The sequence below is a fragment of the Botrytis fragariae genome (genome assembly GCF_013461495.1).
Source record: "Botrytis fragariae strain BVB16 chromosome Unknown tig00000001, whole genome shotgun sequence".
NCBI classification, from domain to species: Eukaryota; Fungi; Ascomycota; class Leotiomycetes; order Helotiales; family Sclerotiniaceae; genus Botrytis; species Botrytis fragariae.
Genome location: NW_023500987.1, coordinates 3,602,532 through 3,623,516, shown reverse-complemented (window position 1 = coordinate 3,623,516; position 20,985 = coordinate 3,602,532). Strand labels below are relative to the sequence as shown.

The following is a 20,985-nucleotide window of genomic DNA, read 5'->3' as shown; positions in this document are numbered from 1 at the left end:
GATAATGTCTCTTGATCCATTTTATCATACGCTCCCGAGTAGTCATTTTAAGTTTCGCAGGTTTCAGACTTTATATGGCATAAGCATCACAAGCGATATCTAATGATTGCGTGAGTGTGAAAAAAGGACAATAGCTTATAAAGTAACTAGATAAGTAGGTAAACGAATGATATACGCCATCCATGCCTTTCCCCTGAATCCTTATTCCATCCCACTCCCGAGGCTCCCGAGTAAGTAGGTAGGTCTTAAAACACCTATCCATCCATCAATCCTTTGCCGTTCCTTAGCTTCTTAACCTAGTTTAATCCTATACACCCGTACAAAAGAGACGTTCATCTTTCTTCATCCATACACCTCCTACACCTACTGTAAACACAGTGGCGAGCTAACAGGTGTGGTGAGGTTCAAGTTACCTAGTACATAAATTACTTCCCCATGCTTGACTCCATTGCCCCTCCCACTCATCTCCATCTCTCTCATCATTAAATTGTAATATTCATCCCCTCAGGACCTGATTACCGATTCCTGTCCTCCTCCCCTCTTCTAGGACTTCTACTACTCGATTGAGACGCTAGACTCCCGCTCAATAAATTCATAGAGCTATCAACCAACATACTCCTCCAACTTTCTCCCCGTCTACTAGGTCTACCAGCGCGAGTTGGTGTCGGGGGAGAAATTCCCCGTTCTAGATCCCCTTCAATCTCATCTTCGAGATTGCGGGGAATGGGCAGTGCAGACGAGGAAGCAGTATTTACAGTTTCTGCTGCTTGAGCTTGTATATCGTCATCACTGTCATCATCATGATACGCTTCATAACGTGGAGAAGAAGATGATCCTCGAGCGAGGGAACGAACCACATCGCCTTTACAGATAGGACATGTCCGGCGGCGAGTTGTTAACCAGGGTGTTCTAAAGAAAAGACTGTCAATAAATTGTAAACGACGAGAGTAAAGAAAAGGGCACGTACATGCAATCCACGTGAAATTCATGGCCACAAGGTAAACTCATGACTTGACTGACACCATCCACGTATTCCTCTAAGCAAACCACACACTCTATTTGCTTGCCCATATATTTCTTCCACTGACTAGGCGATCCAACGTTCTTCTCATGCTCATTAGGCTGAGGTGCTGTGAGTAGTGGTACTTGTAATGGGTTTGAATTGACTCGAGCAATATCTCCAGGCTCTGGAATCCCCGTTGTGGTCCGTGATCTTGGACGAGGTCTACCTGGTGTTGTGTGTGATAGAAGTGGGGTGGATGCTGAAGAACTAGTTGGGGATGGAACCGTTGGAGATCGACTGCCAGGCGTATTAATGGTTTGGTAAGTTCTGACAGGTAATCTTTCGACAACCGATTTCGGTGCTCTCCAACGACGTCGCCTTATTCTAGATCTCAGGAGTAGTAATGCGTAGACCACAGTCAAAGTGACAAGTGGACTAACAACTAATACTAACAAGGTATCAAGGAATGGACTGGCTCCACTAGTAGGTGTCAATGTAACCCAAAGACCATCTTCCTCATCCTCTCCATCATCATCATCTTCGTTCTCATCATCAATATCAACACTGCCCGTACTGCTTGATCCTGACGCGAGAAACTCAAAGTCCTCTTCATCATCACCAAAAATAGTTGTCAAAATACCCTTTGTCTTGCTACCAGATGAGCTTGACTTTTCAGTAGTCTCCTTGGCCTTGGTCTTATCCACTTCCGACGCGACTTTAGGTGCATATTCTCCACTGCCAGGAGTAATGCTTCCTCCTCGCAATTTAGGCGCTACTTCAGTCTCTTCTTGTGTGGCACCACCTGAATTCTTTTTTCCTGCCTTTGTCGACTGTGGCGATTGATTCTTTGCCTTATCTGCATCAGACTTCCCGTCTGTCTTTGCGATACCTGTTTTCGAGTTCTTTTCAGAATCCTTGCTATCAGACGACCCTACTAAATCTGGATCACGCCAATCCTGAACACCAATCACAAAATCATCACCTGATGCAGGCTTATTTCCACCCTTGCTAATTTGCTGTGATTTCTTATCAGCATCCGCCTTTTCTTGACCTGTGAGTTTGGCGGTTGATATTTTTTTCGTGCCAGCGTTATCATCATCCTTCCAATCGTCAACAAGAACCCAATCTAGTTGACCGCTGCTCGGTGGTCGACTGCTATCCTTTACAGAACTTCGTCCGCCAGTTCCATAGAACAACGATTTGAACCATCCTGGCTTCTGCGTTTCGATTGTTGTAGTTTCGCCTTTCACTTTTGTAGATTCCTTCTTAGTCGTCTTCTTCAGATTTGTTCGGCCCGCCTTCGTAGCTTTGGGTGTCGCTGTAGTAGCTGTAAACGTGGGTTGAGATTCCTTCGTCTTCTTCTTTTTGGTAACTTTCTTTGCCTTGTCATTCTTTTGGACTTTCAACGTCGCCTTGCCACTTTCATCCAGTGCATCTTCCATAAAAGTGCCGGGGCCTATGAGTGAAGAGAGTAGATGGGCCGTGGTGCGCGATGTAAAGATAGCTGGTATGGTGACATTTGATGTGTCACCTCGAGCATACATCTGAATTAGTGGTCCGCCACTTTTGTCATCACCAACAATCAAAGCAATACCACCCCTACGCTGTACCCATTTCACTTTTTCCAAGAATCCACAGCCTCCACGACTCAATAGTACAACCTTGCCAGCTATTTCCGCACCTTCCTGTATAGATTGAATATCTGCATGATTTGCCTTGAGATCTTTAGGTTGCTTGTCCGCATGTTTTGATACTGCTGATCCAGATAGTGGATGGTGAAGGTAATCGTCGGTACCATCATCAGCCGAAGGCTCTCCTGCATTATGTTTGCCTTTTGAAAAACTACTCGACGTGCCACCGATGAAGGCCTTATCGTCATCATTTGCCCTTTTATTTGTTTTCGATTTGCTTGCAGTTGTCGCAGATTTATCGTCTCCAGATTTGGCTCCTTCTGCCGCGCCAGACTTTGCAAAATTATCGACCCAACCTGGCACATCACTACATCCTAATTCGCCTTCAGCCCCAGAGGCAACAGGACCTTGTCGTATGCTATCATCTCCAAATCCACTTCCTATCCATAGCTGACCCTTTAATCCTTCGTTAGGAAGTAAAGGTCCAAAGGCAGCAGGCCTTGCTAGGAAAGCAGTCGTGTTATCATTCGTAAGAGTTATAATCGCATTGGGAGGGAAGAGCGAAAATGGAGCTCGGAAGGAGAATAACGATTGTATTCCGGTTTTTGGAGTAGTTGCAGTAGCAGATACATTCTGTGGTGAATGAGAGGACCGCAGAGATAAAAATGTGAGAAAGAAAGTAGTAAGGAGAAAAGCAGCAATTATCACGATTCTTGGAGGTCGCATGATGGGTATCGTATTTTTTGAATTTCAAAAGCTTAAATAACTCGAAAGCGCCGACATACAACTCCTTCAGCTCTTCAGCTGGATCTTGGACGAGCTTGATCGCATCCGACTCGATCGAAAAGAACCTCTGTAAAATACTTCTGCTGCAAATACAAACAAAACAAAAGACTTGCTGGTAAGGGGGCAAAACGAAGTTGGAGGTGGTGAAAGTTGTCGTTGGGTTGGGATACAAGCAGCGGACTTGAGCCACAAGAAAGTTGGTAGGCGAGCGGGATGAATCAGTTGTTTGTGACGATCACGCATTTTTAGTTTGCGCAGGGAGGGGAGGGGGGTCTGTGGCTCAGGTATGCACGAGTATTACAGTATTATACAATACGAACGACAAGCTAGGCAAGAGAGAGAGAGAGGGTTGATCGTGAATGATATTTATTGTAAGCTATTATTTCCTATTTATTCAATCATGTAAATCAATCAGGTTTTATTTAACAAATTATTATCATTATTATTATTGTTATAAAATCAATATATTACCAGTATATACCTACCGAGGTGTATATATATATGTATATATGTATATATACTGTGTTACCCCTCTGTCCCTCCAATTGCTATCGCTTGCTATGCTACTCTACGACTGCTACTACTCGACGCCTTCTACTCTGCCTACATTTCCTACGTACTCTACGACTCGTACTTGCGACTAATCTTCACCTGTACCCTCTTGCCAGCAAAGCAATAGCCATGCCAACACAAAGAGGTGCAGGCGTTGGGTGTTTTCATACAACTACTCCGCACATGCACATGCATCCCTAATCATCCTCGAATTCTTTGTTACACACTGAAATGGAGTAATAAGGATGAACATCAATGAGCTCACCGGTACCAGTCTCGCCAGTGCATAGAGATACCCGCAACTGGGTGTCTCATTGAAATGAATGGCATGCATGTCATCGATTAACAACCGGGTTATTTAATTCAACTTGGCTCTAAAGAGGAAATTCGTGTGGCTGTGTTCACACTATTGTTACCCACCCGAGCCACCCAGCTGGAAGTACCGTGAATGAATTTATCGAGTAGGAAAAAGGAGTTCGAAGTCTACCTGGGTCAATTCCTAGCAGGTCGTTCATATATACCTTTCCATAATACACGGTGTCCGGATTATCACACTCAAGGCCATTGTCATTACCTAGGTAGTTACATAAGGCTATGCTTCTTTGTCGCTTTCGTTTACCCTCAGTTCGGTCTCACCAATCAATAGGTACTTACTTCTACATCGTTTGCGGAAGTCACTCCGAACACTTGTTGTCGAAAACTTGGAAAATTGACCAATATCTTCCTTTCCTGAATGAAGGAGATGAAAGGATTTTAAAGAATGGACCCCTTTTCATTAAAAGATACACTGTGCCTTCCGTGTTAGGCATTTGCATTATCTGCTTTCCAGACAGGCACTCGACAAAATTTCCAAGGCTACTTTCGATTTGTCTCTATCGTCTCCTAACCAGACGACGAGGAGCATTCTACAAGATGTTTTATTTACTGCCAACGGATTTCTCCAATCTTCCCAGATCGCAACCAAGATAATGTTTTCTCTCTATTACACACGATCTAATCGCGCGTTCCTTGGTGTATTATTAGGTACAGATTAGTTCGATCAACTCGTTAACTGGGCTACATTATCAAGATAATCAAGTTCATCTGCAGCAGCAACTGGTTAGCTCTGATAGTACGTCAAGGTCAAGGCTCCAAATCCCCAAGTACACCTTTAAAATTTGATGTGGACTTCTCCCTCACAACCATTCATCAACGTAGCGTGGTACTCGTTACTTGGTAGTTCTAAGCAACTGTTTTCGCCACATCAAGCCCACATCCGTGCTCAACCCTTCACTGCTTCTAAAACTCCTATATGGAAAGTTTAGACGCATCGTGAGCCGTCGATACATTTTATCGTTTCTTTTCCATGCTTTTTGTAGGGGTTTCGTTCTGCTTGTGAAGCCTGTCAGACTTTCAATACTTGTTCTAATGATCTAGATCATTTGAGCAATCACTTGGCTTGACATAACGCTAGCTTCCTTAAGCCGTAATTGTTCAGTTACACTCATCTTAACATATCAAATTGCAAGTTTTGCCTTTGGGTGAGGACGGCGTCTGCCATAACATCATCATTTATCATCATCTTCCCGCAGTGCAATGTCCGGCTGTAGCTTGGTCTCCTTCACGTCTTTAACGAACGATTCTCTTACGCTAAAAAGGAGTTAAATCTGCAACTACTGTTTTTATGCTATGAAGTCCCCGGCTTCGTATGTCTGACGTATATGGAATTCTAGGCTTGGGGTTAAGGAGTTATCCATTGGAAACTAGTTATGCTGTTGCTTTGTAGTTCGAGATCTGGAGCTTTCCCTCGGCGGTGCGGGGTTTTCTTTATTTCAAGTCGACCCCTCGGCTCTCTTTGTACATTACATTCCTCTTTCGTTGCTCATTACATTTACTTGTATGAGCACAAGGACTCAATTATTATTTTAATTCCCATTCTATACCCAGTTGCATTGCCATTCTTCATTCAATTCGTCGTCGACTCAACTAGCCCATCATGAATATCAATGAGCCTCGAGATGGCGGTGGTTTCGTACTACCATTTTTTAACGACAGCAAAAAGTCGCGAAAGCCTCATGCCGGCAGAGACTCATTAAAGTCAAATCGAATCCCTTTCATTAATTGGATACCAGATACAGTCAGTTACACAACAAGACCGCTCAAAAATGCTCATAGATGGCTTCACTTACACAATAAGACCCGAAATCATTTCGTGGCAACAATGGCAGAATTCGCGGGAACGACCCTCTTTCTCTTATTTGCTTTCTCAGGCACCCAAGTAGCTCTATTAGCAACGCCGGCCAATAGTTCGAACGTCGTCGGAACACCAAGCAATCCAGCTCAACTTCTTTATATATCTTTATGTTTTGGTTTCTCTCTAGCAGTTAATGCATGGGTTTTCTTCCGTATAAGCGGTGGCCTTTTTAACCCTGCCGTAAGGATCTTCACTCTGTTTCTTCCCATTCTCAATGACTCCCAGGGAATGACATTAATAAAATATAGGTCACAATGGGCATGTGTCTTGTCGGAGCTCTCCCATATTTGCGAGGTCTTTTTTTAATTTTTGCTCAAATACTCGGTGGCATAGCAGCAGCCGCTATTGTTTCTACTCTTTTTCCTGGTCCGATAACATTCAGAACTAGTTTAGGAGGCGGCACATCGATTGTTCAAGGTCTCTTTATCGAAATGTTTCTCACCGCTGAATTAGTTTTTACGATCTTTATGCTTGCAGCTGAGAAGCATAAAGGGACCTTTATTGCACCGATCGGTATAGGTCTTTCTCTATTCATTGCTGAACTTACCGGTATGTGCTTTGATTTACTTCGAACAGTCTGACACGCAGCCCTCGTCTCCACAAACAAACTAACCATACACCAGGCGTCTACTTTACCGGCGGATCCGTCAATCCCGCCCGTTCCTTCGGCCCTTCCGTCGTCAGCGGTCAATTCGCCGGTTACCACTGGATCTACTGGGTCGGACCTATTCTTGGCGCCATCCTCGCATCTGGCTTCTACAAATTCATCAAGATGCTCGAATACGAGACTGCAAATCCAGGTCAAGACGCAGGACGGATTGGAGAAGTGTTTGATCCAGAAGCTCAAGCTATTGAAAATCGAGTCAGTTTCGCGAGTGAGGGAATGGTGGGTAGGGAACTTGATGAAAGCGGTGCATCTCAGGTTCATGGAAACGGGAATCATTTTAAGGCGCCAAAAGAATATGGGACCAAGAGGAGACCGTTTAGTGATAGTCCTGCACCACCTAATCCGAATGATCAGTTTACGGGGTTGAGTGAAGGGGGGATGCATGCGGATGAGTTTGCTAAAGAGAATGGTGGTGGCGTTCATGGTGCGGAGGGAGCAGTGCACAGGAATAAGAGAGATAGTGAAGGAACCCTTGTGGAAAATGGGAAGAAAGGCGTTTTGAAGGCTGGCACGGGTGGTGCGGCTGTGGGAGGTACGAATGGTAATTTGAGAGATAATACGCATAATAATCAGAGGGTTGGTCAGGAGACGGGAGCGCAGAGTGAGCAGTTTTATGATAAATGAGGGGGATTGCGAGTGCGAAGTGAGGAGGGATTGGAATTCGAAGGGTATGGAATCATATGGATTGGATGGGGTTTGTGCTGGTGTTTCATTACATATATGTTGTGGGTTGATTGTGAGGTGTGTTATAGTGTCGGCAACATTACGGGTTGATGTGTTACTTTTCGATGGTTTGGATTGACATGTACTTCATTAACGATTATTTTAATGAACCTCTTTTCAGAAAATATCTCGATATTATATATCATTTTCTAAAAATCACGCTTCTCTAAAGTAATTGTACAGCTATTTCTCGTCCTTCAATCCCCGAGCTTCAGAAAGGTGTCCAGAGTATTCAGTATCTGAACCTCGGTCTTTCCCTTTCATGTCTATTTTTTCGATGTGTTTCTTCCGCGATGTATTCTTGTTCAAGCTGTTTCTGGATTCTATCACTCGCATTCTCATCCTCGTTCTCGTGACTTTCTCTCTCTCTCATGGCTACTCCCTGTTTTGTGTCTTGTGTTGGTCTTCTGTGTTCGCCTTCCTTTGTATGCTCTATTTGTCTTGCAAGCTCTGCCTGGCTTGAATGTCCCGTCTGGCTTCTATAGCCCCCTTCCCTTCTTCCACCTCTCTCTTCCAAATCAAGTTGGCGACCTACATATCTTTGAGCTACACCCTGGCTCGGGGATTCTTTAGGTGCGCTGGGTTGTTTCCTTATAGGTACGTTTTCATTGCTGAGTTCTTCCTGTCTTATGGGTGCCCGGTGTATGAAGGGCATTTCTTGTCTTGTGCGTTCCGCTCGTCTTGCACGTTCTGCCTGCCTTGCGATTTCCTTTTGATCTTCAAGTCTCTTTCCCATGCAAATACTTCCTGCCTTCTATTCTCCAACCCCAATTCAACAATCCGCTTCTCTCTCAAATCCGCTTGTATTCTACGCTCGATCTCCTCTTTACTTATCCCACCTCTTGAATCTTTGGTACACACTGGACACAAATTTCGACTATTATCCGTGCCCTGGTTGAAATGATATCGATTGGGACCCTTTGGACAGGAGAATTTGCACGCACGGATCTAGTATTGGATATTTTTAGTAGATCTGGACACTTTTCGGTGCTCCAGATTGTGCGACCGGGGTATAGGGGCTTCGTGATGGAGTTGTGGTAAGATGCGCAGGAGAATACTGAGAGGATGTCGAGACACATCTGTGGAGTGGAGAGTGTTATTGGGTTATGTGTGGAAGGGACGGGAAGGGATTGCTTACGATTTGATGGATATTTTGATATTGGATGGTAGGTGGATGTGGGTGTCGAGTGGTAATGCGGTGTGTATTCCGATGCTTAAACAAGAGTAGGATTGACGGATAGTAGGATCTTGGTTGGAAGGAGGATAACTAGAAGTATAAGTTTATGGTATCGCACTTAGGGATGTAGTGCACACATATTGATTTAAACGGGATATGATATTTGGATGGATAAATCGTTGATAGTATGGAGTGTTGAATTAGATTAAATGGTTCAGCAGGTTGAAGTGTTGGAACGCATGTAATGCTGAAGAGATAGGGAAGGAAGGGTACATGAGTTACGTTTAACCACGTAACATTATTCATACATTAAACATTCAATGACTGATTGGTGGAGTTAGCCAATCGCTCGAGAATTCAGAATTCCTCAATGACTGGTCAAGTATCTGTCTGACTAAATCGCCATTCTACTCATCATTATTTCCCTTTTTCTTGTCCAGTCACCCCGTCTTTATGCTCGCTTATTATGTGTATCATAAATGTAATGATTTAGGGGTACATTTTCCAGTTAGTCATGCTCACCCATTCACTTTTATTCGAAGATGTCATATTAAGACACAGATTATGGTTTTAAAAAAGTTACGATGTTCTAAAAGTCAGGCTATGTACATTCTACTATCTTTAAACTCCTTGCATCGTGGATTGTATTGTGATGCAGGACTTAGATTCTATGATTCCGAATTTCTCTTTGAGATTCTCTCCTCCTCACGCAATTCCTGTCGTCTGGCTTCCTACTCCGCCCGCTCTACCAGTACTGCCCGCCTTGCTACCTCTGCTCGCTCAAAATTTCGCAGTTCAATCTTCAATCTCCCTTCTACGTTGTGCCGTCACTTGCGCCGGTATCCAACAACCGATTTCCACATTCTCTATAGCTGCTGTAGAGTAGCTGTGCCACGGTATGTGGGAAGTTGTGGCATAGATCCGCTGATCTTTAGGAGAAGAAGGAGACATAACCTTGTATCGTATCAGCGCGTTCTCTAGACAACGTTCTCCGCCTTTAGCTCGTGCATATGCGCATGTAGCAGTGTCCCAGAATCTGAGCGAGCTCCCATCTCCGCAACAAAAGTGCCACTCGCTGCATTCAAAGAATGAAAATGTTGCATAACACATCTGGGTCGATTAGAAACTTAAATGGAGATAAGGGGGATACGTTGCTTACGATAGGATTTGTCTCGCTTGCTACTAAATGAGTGGACGGACTAGACGCTTGTTGGTATTTCTATTGCAGTAGATGTCAGCTCACTATATGTACAAAAATCACAACGCAGTACACACCAGAAGTTTATTCCAGATGGAACAGAATACTCGCTCAGGATCAAACACTTGATGAAAAGTACAATAAGGTACGGAATACAATTTGGAGAAGCGAAAATGTGATATTTGGATAGCTATACAGTATAAGCTTTTTGTGTTTAAACTTCGATATTCAGACTCCCGGTACGTACCTGAAGTGCTCTGAATAGAATGTGTTGTTCAAAGATTGTATGTTTGAATACTTATGGTATCAGGAATACCGAAAAGGTTGAAGAGCTGGAAGGGATAGAGAGAGAAAGGCGAGGTATGTGAGTTGTATTGTCAAGTAGCGACGATTCAGTAATTGGGTCATAGTATTACTCAATAAATCGAGTCTGTTCATCATTCATACATGGCTGACTATTTGAAGAACTGCCCTACTCGTCAGTATTTCCAATTTTTGATATAAAGTCATCTGGCTTCGCGTGAATCAGGATATCTGACTATTATATATCCTTTCGCTCCGGGGTCTTGACTAGTCAGACGTGCAGATTCTTCAGAAACCTACCCATGTTTTGTTCACTTATGCTTTTTGATTCAACAACCATGTCACATTCTGGATATGGATGATCTTCATGACAGAATCATATTTTTTCATAAGAAAAAGCCAGGCTACTTAATTTTCGTGCATCTTGCAGCTTAAGAAACGTTTTTCTCTTCCCTTTCTTATTCCATTGCTCATGACCCAGTCCTATTTTTTATTTTAAAATCCTACATTTTACGACCTTCAACCATTGAAGCAGTATTAATAAGAAAAATTTCTCCTTTCCTCCCACATTTTATCGCTTACGAACCGAACCCCGACTATCCTAGTCTTGACTCACCGTCTAACTACCATCCACTAAAGTACTTCTTGATGCACCGATGTCCTACAACATATTCCAGTTCTCACAAAATGGAACAGCAGTTCCCTTGATTATCTCTGCTTCTGCTTCTGCGATCGCGATTTTGATGATCCGGGGCTGGTTGTTGTGCTTGGCCGACACTTCCGGGGACCATCCTACTGAGCTCCTGAGTACGTGCTGCACTCTGTAATCGATTTTGTGCGGCAGCCACTTCACTAGCCGGAAGCCCGGAGCCTTGACGTGTTGGGCGGGCTGTCTGTGGCACTTTCTGGTAAGTGCCGCCTGATTTTTGATATGTTGTTGATGATGTTGCGGTATGGGCCAGATTGGGTGTCTGTCCTGGCTTCTGGTAGTTTGTCTGTGGTTCAGCTTTGTAGTAGCCACCGCTTGTAGGTACATGTGAGGCTGCTGGTCTTTGAGGATCGCCTTGATACTTTGCCGGTTGGATATCTTGGTAGGAATCACTTGGTTGTTGATATGATGTTGATGTCAAAGGTGGAGTACGGGCAGGGTGAGATACCTGTGGTGTTTTATGGTAGGAAATATGCGGGGCAGGCTGATAGGGAAGACCGCTCATTTTGGCTAATAAGTTTGAGGTAACGATTGTTAGAGAAGACCAACCGTGGAGTCGCGTCGGGCTTTGTATTGGAACACAGTATTAAAGTAAGGTTGAGTATCGAAACAAGGTGGAGTGCAGAAGCAGATTATATATCTTTGACTCTTGATTTTGCTGGAGAATGTACGTCCTTTCGTGTGCAGAAGAGATGCTGTGTAGAGAAGAAGAGAAGAAAAGTTCCCCAACTCGAGGAACCTCGAGCCTTAAGAGCACATTGGAGAAGCGGATTCTGCGGTAACTTTTGCAATTGTCAATGATTATTCTGACTCGTAATATTATTTAAAGCATTATTCATATGCAAAAAGGATATGAATTGGCATTTCCATTGTATGAACCCCATTTCGAGTCACCAAGAGGGGGCTTTTGAGTGATTCCGCCATTTGAGGCGATTCATACGTGGAAACTCATATGGTATGTCGTTCAAGCAGCAAGAACATTCACTTCGAGCCATGCAGACGAAATCTAATATGAATATCTGAAGGGTCATTTGTGTAGCATAAAAATATCGTAAGACAAATTCATATTTTCTAAAAGTCAGGCTATCTATTATTTCCATGCGTTAAACGCCACTATTCCCATCCGTGAAATCCTATCATAATACGCGCACACATATTCTCAAATCCGCTCTCAGTCCGAACTCACTCTCTATTCCTTCAATGCTTTGAGATTCTCTTTGCCTACATTTGACATATGCTCACACAAGATTAATCCCGTTTCCAAATGTGCTTCGTATGTTTGACAGCCTTCACATTTAAATGTTCTAGCCTGGAGTGTACGAGCTTTCTCTTCAGGTGTTGGTTCTTTTATAGGCCAACAATAGCGATCTCCGTAGTTTCTGAATGCTTCGGTACATTTCTCGGGGTTGTCGAGTCTGAATTCAGCTGGATGCCCATCCGATCGATGTTTCTCGCTGCAACTATATGTTTCATATTTCCAATGACACATCTGAATGCGCTGATTTTAGTTACTTTTTGCTCTTGACTATTTGTAGGCGAGAAAGCCACGTACGATGGAGAATATATCGCTTGATGTTAAGCAAGTAAGTGCACCTTGAAGCGGCAATTCTAGGCTTTTTGCTAGATCAAATATCAGCTTGTAGTATTCTAATCTCAAACTCAATACGTACTAAAGGTTGATAATCAAAAAAAGAACAAAGTGTTCACTTGATGTAAAGTGTTGGAATAGAGCAGAAGGTACCCGGAAGGAGACAGTATAGAAAGTTGGTAAAGGGATTGTTGAAAAGAGTATGAAGTGAGATAGAGAATCGGGTATGATAAGTTCTTGATGTAGAGTAAATTGTTGATATGATTTGGTTTTTGAAAGAAATATTGTGTTAAGTTGTACGTTATCGAAGCAGGAAAGTAGACCAGAGTTCTTGAGTTTTGGTAGCGGCTGTATATCTTGTTGTTCGAGAGATATCTGGTCCTATCGAGAAGAAGTACTGTGTGAAGAAGAAAGGTTCTGAGAATGGGGGAGTCTCGAGCCTTTTGTGCGCCTGGAAAGAGCAAGATGGATGAATGAATACAGCATTTTCAGTCATAGGGGAGGGTTTTGTAAGTGATATTCACACTTGAGATAGGATTCATGTATCAAAATGAATATATGAGGACAATTTGATGGGCATGAATGCTATTGATGTGTCAAGCTGAGGAAGAAACAATGATTCTAGCCACCAAGAAGGAATTTATGGGCATAGTTTATGTATCAAATGCAATACGAAATGACACTTCCGCCGATATAGACACCATTCTCAGTCATCGGCAGGAACTTATGAATAAGCTACTACTCAAAGTCTTGTTGATACGTCAAAATGGGTATGAAATGGAATTCGACTGATATGAAAGCTATCTCCAGTCACCCAACTATCAGAATGGGTATGAAATGACTGTTACTTCCAACCTTAGATAACTAATCAAAGTATCATTTGCGTGCAGAAATGAATATGAATGGTCATGTAGAAAGACAAATTATCACCTACCGTTACGGAGAGGAAGTTCACGTAACCATTATCCAAAGCACTATTTGTGCGTGGGAATGTGATTCTCGTAATCATTTCCGAGAAATCCATCACATCACAAGTTAAAAAATCATGACTTTCGTTTTGACTCCTGCAGCTTTCCACTCTTATAAAATTCCCGGAGAAAGATTCCCTTGACACAAGAACGGGAATCCACTCCATACTAAAGACCACCAAGCACTGCAAGCAAAGGCGTATACGATAATTTCTAACAGCTAGCTCTAGCCATCACCATCAAAAATGAATATATAGACGAGCTACTACATAGTCTTATGAGAAAAACGAGCAATGTTCTGAACTTATGCATCTCAGCGGACCAAGTAAAAAGTACTCGGGTTCCTAATCTGGAGACTTCCAAAATATGCTCTGCATCTTCTTCGCCCTCTGCATATCTCCTAACAATTTCATACACTGCTTTCATCACATGAAAATGGAATAGTGAAAACTTCTTTTTGATTGGTCGTTATTTGCATATTAGAAGCTATTATTGCTCTATTATGCGCCTACAATGCAAACAAATCTATAAACCAATACCTCGTATTTTGGCTTAATTAGAATACCTTTGAATGCTTTTAAAATCCCCTTTGATATGAAACCTTTTTACATAACCTCGACCTGGTTCTCGTCACTCTCACTCATGCTCTCATCTCCACTAACTTCGGCGTTTTCACGTTCTCTCTTCTCCATGAGTGCTTGCAATTCAGCATCATCGTTCTCGGTAACTGCCTTAGGTTCCATCTTGACGATCAATCCACCTCCTGCAGCTTCGATGTTCTTTCTGATGTCCACAATTGCGGCTTCCAAAGTCGAGATACCGACGGATTTTTCCAGACATGTGCTTGTGAGAACGTAGAGTGGTGGGGATACGAGCTTGACTTTAACTTGGTTATCGGCGGTGTTTCTGGCTTCAGCAGTTCTTAAAGCGGTCTTAACGGCATCAATTCCCTCATATCCAAAGCAGGTAACTTCGACATCGGCACGGACTTTTGTTGGTTGTGGTGTAAGACGTTTTCCAATATATGATTTTAATTCCTCGGCGACAACATCGTTAGGGAACTCGACATCATTCCAAGTTTCGGCGTTTCTACTCTGATGTCAGTATTATAAAAAAAATCCAGGTAGTTTGGAATTTCCATACGTTATCGAAAGCTTGAAAGCATCAACAGCATGTCCGTATTTCTTGTTCAATGGCCAAACAATCTTCTCATACAACTCTTCGATAGGATGCTTTGTCTTTTCCGCAACGTGGCGCATAATCGAATGAACCATTTTACCCTTATTGTATCGTTCCTCACATCTTACAATATCTTCAGGTGACACTCTTCGTTTGGAAAGATCAATATAACCTGCAATTGACCAGATCAGCCTTCCGCCACAACATAACATTCAACAATTTTGAGCATACCCTTCTCCTTGTCGACTCTGAGAACAACGACAACCTCATTACGTCCAACACGAATAAGTTTTTGGATACTTCTAATACGACGTCTAGATAATTCGGAGAGGAGAATCATGCCATCGATGTTATCGTATTCGAGGAGCTTAACATAAGCACCCATCTCTGCGATCTGCGGAGCTGGAGATTAGCATTTCCTCTATACCTACGAGCGCGCCTCTGATTCCATACCTGCTTGACATTCACCATGACGAAGCTATCGATCTCGGGGTATTTTTCTTCATAAAAACGGCAGTTTGTGAGAGACATGGTTGCGATTGTTGCGCGGCTGAGCGCGAGGTGAAAATTTTATGGATTTTGTTTGGCTTCGTCGCCGTATATGAGAAGCTTCTTTGAATGACAGGTCCGATGTTGTGAATTATGTTGATATTGTTGTTCTTTGTACAAATTCAAATTCGTGATAGATTTCTCCCAAAGTTAACAAGGCTCTAAGGTTGAAAGAGTCACAATCTTTCGGTCGGGGATTTGGAGAGGGGCCGGTGGTGGGATGGTCTCGCTAAATAAAAAAAGAGCTGGACAATTTTGATTGGTGCAGTGACGTCTAAGTATCGAATGTCTTACATAACCTTATTGAATTTACCTGAAGCTTCATGAAATTGTTCCCTGTCACTCGATTGTCTATGTGGTGCTCGAAATTCCAAGGTGATCGAAGGATTGTTTTTCCATAACAACAACTATTGGCCGTATTAAACTATGGAATCTTTACCGATATGCCAAAGTGGAGTGTTTATGAACAGCAGTCGATTCTGCTAAACCATTTACAATCTTGAACTCCGAAATCATGTCTTCTGAAACGGTTTCCTCCCTTGTGGGAAGCTCTGTGAGCTCCATGGACTCGACAATAGCTTCAGCCATGGCATCCGTTACTGGTATACCAACAAACCAAACAGATGTTGCAGTGGCAGGATCAACATTTGGAGTCTTTGGAAAAATGGTCATGTTCTTCATCAGAGTGATTCCTGGAATTCTGTACTGGGTGATAACTTTCACGACAATTACAATGCCGACTTTCCTCTTTACGCTGTTCTCAACTAGCTTGACATTTACCATGAATGCTACTACTTTGTATGTGCCACTCGATTTACTATATCGTGTTTGCTAACTGCTTGTTTTAGAATGTTGATCATGGTGGCATTTGTGTCAACCATGAGTTGGTTCGTAAGATATCGATTTCTCAATATGTATTCTCGATTACCTCCGGAACCTCAGCGAAAGGAACCTCAGATAGACCTCTATCCAGACACGCAGGATGAAGGATCAAAGTCAGGGTTTTCCAATTACCTGGATGAGTTTCTGAGTGCCATCAAGATCTTTGGTTATTTGGAACGCCCAGTCTTCCACGAACTCACACGCTCCATGCAAACGAGAAAGCTCATAGCTGGTGAAACCTTGAACCTTGAGGAGGAAAAGGGATTCTGTCTAGTGGTTGATGGATTAGTGGAAATCTTTGTCAAGTCGGCTCGAGAGGGACGTGGATCGGATACCGATCCTATGTCGTACGAACGAGAAGATTCAGATAGTGGATCTGGCCTTCACCGAGGTAGTGGGCACCAGGGCTACCAGTTATTAACTGAGGTTAGAAATGGTGCACCTATGTCGTCTCTCTTTTCTATACTTTCACTTTTTACAGAAGATGTCAAATTGAGACATTCTGATGATGACGACTTCGATGGAAATGGTACTCCTGATCATCAGGAATATAGCCACGATGCTCCTCCATCACTTCCTACAAGTCCAATATACGGGGCTCCTAGTCAGGATGGCCAAAGAGATGATAGGAATCGTCGTGCTTCCTCGACAACCGTTCATGGAAGAATACCCCCATTGTCATTAGACGCTGCAGCCGACATTTACCCACGTCGACCTAGGCCTAAGAGATTGAATACAACTTCTGTGCACCCTGATGTTGTCGCCAGAGCTACAGTTGATACTACAATTGCTATAATTCCTGCTAGCGCTTTTCGTCGATTAACCAGAGTATATCCTAAAGCTACAGCACACATCGTTCAGGTCATTTTGACGAGACTGCAAAGAGTCACTCTTGCGACAGGTCACTCTTATCTTGGTTTAACTAGTGAGGTTCTGCGCACTGAAAAGCACATGAATAAGTACACAACCTATGAACTACCAAATTTCCTCCGAGGCGATGCATTGAAGCGCTTGAAGGAGAAGTTTATAAGAGAAAAGGAAAGAATTGGAGCTGAAGAAGGTAGCAAAGGTATTGCCTTGCATAACGCTGGGGCTGGAAGACGGCGAAGATCTAGTCATAGCCTTAGAAAAGAAGCTACAATGCATGCTTCGTCAGTCAGAGGGTCCATGTCGATGTCCAAACAGACGTTTGAAACACCTGGTGTCGAGTCCGCCGTCAGTCCAAGCCCCGGAGATCTTCTCACGAATATTCAGATGTCACGTCATGCTGGTAGGAAACCTGCTTCAAGTGTAACTCAAGGTTCTAATCCTCAAGTATGGCATCATGATGCTCAAAGTCCGCTTTCTCAAAGAACATCAAACCCCTTCAATGGCCCAATGAATGCACGAATTCCTCTTCACCGCCAAGAATCCATTGATGAAGATGGCATGTTTAGAAAATCCATATTGGAGTGTATATTCAAAGCTATTGGTCTTACAAACACTAAAAATGCCCTACGTATGTCAGATTCTGTCGAAGGCTCCCCTCGATTGCTTTCGTATGATCAAAGACGTCAAAAGGCAATTTTTGGTAGCAACTCTTTTACTAGCAATGCCTTTGGCCTTATTGACCCCTACGAAGGTTCTGTAGATGACACCGAATCAGTAACATCCGGTGGAGTTAGTGCTGGTGGTTATCCAAGTACGCAAGGCCTCGCCCAAGAGCTCAAGGATGAAGTCGAGATTGTTTACTTTCCAAAAGGCTCTGTCCTTGTGGAACAAGGAGAGAGAAATCCCGGACTTTATTACGTTATTGATGGGTTCCTAGATGTTAGTGTTCCTGTCGATGAGAAATCGGACTCCATGGTTTTAGGCAGCTCTTTCCGACACTCTTCGGCCGACAAGAATGCAAATGATCCAATGCCTTCTCTATCTAGAACCAAGACTGGTTCATCTCGTGTCTCAGGAATTAATGCTTCAGGGCACGAGGGTAAAAACCGAAAATCTGGAGATCGAAAAAGTCTAGCGCTTATCAAGCCAGGCGGTATTGCAGGCTACATCGGTACCATATCTTCTTATCGCTCGTTCATTGATGTTGTCGCAAAAACAGATGTTTACGTAGGGTTTTTACCACGAACTTCATTGGAAAGAATTGTCGAGAAGTATCCAGTTGTACTTTTAACTATGGCCAAACGTCTTACCAGTCTATTGCCTAGATTGATCCTACATATTGACTTTGCACTTGAATGGGTGCAAGTGAACGCCGGACAAGTTATCTACCATCAAGGAGATGACAGCGATGCAATTTACATTGTTCTGAATGGCCGACTTCGACTTGTAGTCAATAATGATGAAGCTGGAATGAAAGTTATTGGCGAGTATGGACAAGGCGAAAGTGTTGGAGAACTGGAGGTTATGACAGAATCTGAAAGACCTGCTACACTTCATGCGATTCGAGATACCGAACTTGCCAAATTTCCCAAGACACTCTTCAATAGTCTTGCGCAAGAACATCCAGGTATCACCATCAAGATTTCCAAGATTATTGCATCCCGTATGCGAGCTTTGGTAGAAGAGCCAGTCTTCGTGCAAACTAAAGAGAAAGTTACCGGTGCCACAAATGATAAGGTATCTTCGACGGTCAATCTTCGTACTGTTGCCGTACTTCCCGTCACTGCTGGAGTTCCTGTGGTTGAATTTGGCAGCCGTCTAATGAATGCTTTGACTCAAATTGGGGCACCGAATGGTGTAACTTCTCTCAATCAGGCTGCTATTCTTAATCATCTTGGTAGACATGCTTTCAGTCGTATGGGGAAGCTTAAACTCTCACAATACCTTGCTGATCTTGAGGAGAAGTATGGGTTGGTTTTGTATATTGCCGGTCAGTAACACCTTTTCTCGAAACATTACAATTTATGAACATCCCCGCCTGAGATCATCGCTAACACTTTTTTCCAGATACAAACGTGAACTCACCTTGGACCCAAACTTGCATCAGTCAAGCTGATTGCATTCTCCTAATAGGTATAGCAGATGGTTCGCCTGCGATTGGAGAGTACGAACGATTTTTATTAGGAATGAAAACTACCGCAAGAAAAGAATTGGTATTATTGCACACAGACCGCTTCTCCTCACCTGGTGTGACTCGCGCTTGGCTTAGAAATCGAGTCTGGATCAATGGTGGACATCATCATGTTCAGATGGACTTTAGAACTAGTCCTATTCCAGTGCATCCTCAAACAAGAAAATTTGGAACCGCATTGAAACAGCGAGTACAAGTGATTCAAGCAGAAATTCAGAAGTACACATCTCGTCGCGTACGGCAGTCACCACTCTACTCCGCAGAAACTCCCTTCAAAGGCGACTTTCACCGAATTGCTAGACGCCTTTGTGGCAAATCTATAGGTCTCGTGCTTGGAGGAGGTGGTGCACGCGGTATATCTCAGGTTGGAATAATCAGAGCTATGGAAGAATCTGGAATTCCCATCGATATCATTGGAGGAACCTCTATTGGATCATTCATCGGTGCATTATACGCTCGCGACGCAGACGTTGTTCCAATGTATGGACGCGCGAAGAAATTCTCAGGTCGTATGGCAAGTATGTGGCGCTTTGCATTAGATTTGACATATCCATCTGCTTCTTACACCACTGGTCATGAGTTTAATCGTGGCATTTTCAAGACTTTTGGCAATACTCAGATTGAAGATTTCTGGCTCGAGTTTTACTGCAACACTACTAACATCAGTAAGAGTCGGTCAGAAATTCACACCAGTGGATATGCATGGAGATACGTAAGAGCATCCATGTCTCTTGCTGGACTTCTCCCGCCACTATGTGATGAAGGCAGTATGTTGTTAGATGGTGGATACGTAGACAACCTAACTGTTTCTCATATGAAATCCTTGGGGGCTGACATCATCTTTGCTATTGATGTTGGCAGTCTTGATGATAACATGCCACAGAATTTTGGTGACTCCCTCTCTGGATTCTGGGCATTCGCGAATCGTTGGAATCCATTCTCATCATACCCAAACCCTCCTACTTTGGCTGAGATCCAAGCACGACTAGCATATGTATCCAGCGTCGACGCCCTAGAACGAGCAAAGACAACTCCAGGATGTCTATATATGAGACCTCCAATTGACGATTATGGAACTCTAGACTTTGGTAAATTTGATGAAATTTATCAGGTGGGATACAAATTCGGACAAGAGTATCTGGCGAAAATGAGAGATCAGGGAATTCTTCCGCTTGTTGACGAGACTGAGGAGAAGAAGGCCTTGAGGAGAACTATGGCACCGAGAAGAGCTAGTATTTAGTTCAGGATCTTGGTATGAGGTTTGGTGTGGCACTAGTTCCGGTCGTTGCAGCGAAGTTTTGCAGGGCGTTTTGGTGTAGGTCATTGATGGCAATGACGATGATGGTGATATACCCAAGCATATATTGGTATGGGAAATGATCTGTTCATAAGATTTGCATCTATGAGAGAATATTATTCAAAATATTTAACCATTACCTTGAGGTAATTCTTACAAATCTAATCTTGATATTGTTGTGATTGCAGATGTCTATTGTGAATGTAATTGATAAGGATAAGTGCTACCCAGATAGCTGTACATACTTTACCTATTCACGACAATTAACAAGCCTCCAAATTCACCAGAAAATAAAGGATATCTACATTGAGTTCATAGGGGATGGGGTCTAAGTCTGATCCCGTGAACCTGGACGGTGGGATTTCAAGCTCAGAGCCGGCTTCCGATAGGCTGATTTTGGGTATCGGAGACGGCCGAAATATTTATCGTTAATGATCCACAGACAAACAAATCGTGAGAACAAACATCAAAGAGACACC

The 20,985-nt window shown here is 43.2% G+C and overlaps 7 protein-coding genes across 7 annotated transcripts; 2 read left to right on the top strand and 5 right to left on the bottom strand.

Moving 5' to 3' along the window:
* Nucleotides 1–515: 515 nt before the first annotated feature.
* Nucleotides 516–3,360, bottom strand: Bfra_001105 (putative pa domain-containing protein; the record flags this gene model as incomplete). The annotated part of the gene is made up of 2 exons (XM_037331543.1): nt 516–909; nt 968–3,360. The coding sequence occupies 2 exons, from the start codon at nt 3,358–3,360 to the stop codon at nt 516–518; spliced, it is 2,787 nt and encodes a 928-aa protein (XP_037197876.1).
* A 74-nt stretch (nt 3,361–3,434) lies between these two features.
* Bfra_001104 (uncharacterized protein) lies at nt 3,435–3,663 on the bottom strand (the record flags this gene model as incomplete). Its single annotated transcript, XM_037331542.1, is given in 2 exon segments — nt 3,435–3,503; nt 3,514–3,663. 2 exon segments carry the CDS (start codon nt 3,661–3,663, stop codon nt 3,435–3,437), a joined length of 219 nt encoding a protein of 72 aa, XP_037197875.1.
* A 2,284-nt stretch (nt 3,664–5,947) lies between these two features.
* Nucleotides 5,948–7,496, top strand: Bfra_001103 (putative mip family channel protein; the record flags this gene model as incomplete). Its single annotated transcript, XM_037331541.1, has 3 exons — nt 5,948–6,385; nt 6,454–6,754; nt 6,829–7,496. 3 exons carry the CDS (start codon nt 5,948–5,950, stop codon nt 7,494–7,496), a joined length of 1,407 nt encoding a protein of 468 aa, XP_037197874.1.
* A 331-nt stretch (nt 7,497–7,827) lies between these two features.
* Nucleotides 7,828–8,331, bottom strand: Bfra_001102 (uncharacterized protein; the record flags this gene model as incomplete). The annotated part of the gene is made up of 1 exon (XM_037331540.1): nt 7,828–8,331. The coding sequence occupies one exon, from the start codon at nt 8,329–8,331 to the stop codon at nt 7,828–7,830; it is 504 nt and encodes a 167-aa protein (XP_037197873.1).
* Nucleotides 8,332–10,953: 2,622 nt separating this feature from the next.
* On the bottom strand, nt 10,954–11,487 carry Bfra_001101 (uncharacterized protein; the record flags this gene model as incomplete). The annotated part of the gene is made up of 1 exon (XM_037331539.1): nt 10,954–11,487. One exon carries the CDS (start codon nt 11,485–11,487, stop codon nt 10,954–10,956), a length of 534 nt encoding a protein of 177 aa, XP_037197872.1.
* Nucleotides 11,488–14,143: 2,656 nt separating this feature from the next.
* On the bottom strand, nt 14,144–15,248 carry Bfra_001100 (putative eukaryotic translation initiation factor 2 alpha subunit protein; the record flags this gene model as incomplete). The annotated part of the gene is made up of 4 exons (XM_037331538.1): nt 14,144–14,627; nt 14,682–14,889; nt 14,949–15,111; nt 15,171–15,248. The coding sequence occupies 4 exons, from the start codon at nt 15,246–15,248 to the stop codon at nt 14,144–14,146; spliced, it is 933 nt and encodes a 310-aa protein (XP_037197871.1).
* A 532-nt stretch (nt 15,249–15,780) lies between these two features.
* On the top strand, nt 15,781–20,449 carry Bfra_001098 (putative patatin-like serine protein; the record flags this gene model as incomplete). The annotated part of the gene is made up of 3 exons (XM_037331537.1): nt 15,781–16,064; nt 16,115–19,008; nt 19,086–20,449. The coding sequence occupies 3 exons, from the start codon at nt 15,781–15,783 to the stop codon at nt 20,447–20,449; spliced, it is 4,542 nt and encodes a 1,513-aa protein (XP_037197870.1).
* Nucleotides 20,450–20,985: the final 536 nt, after the last annotated feature.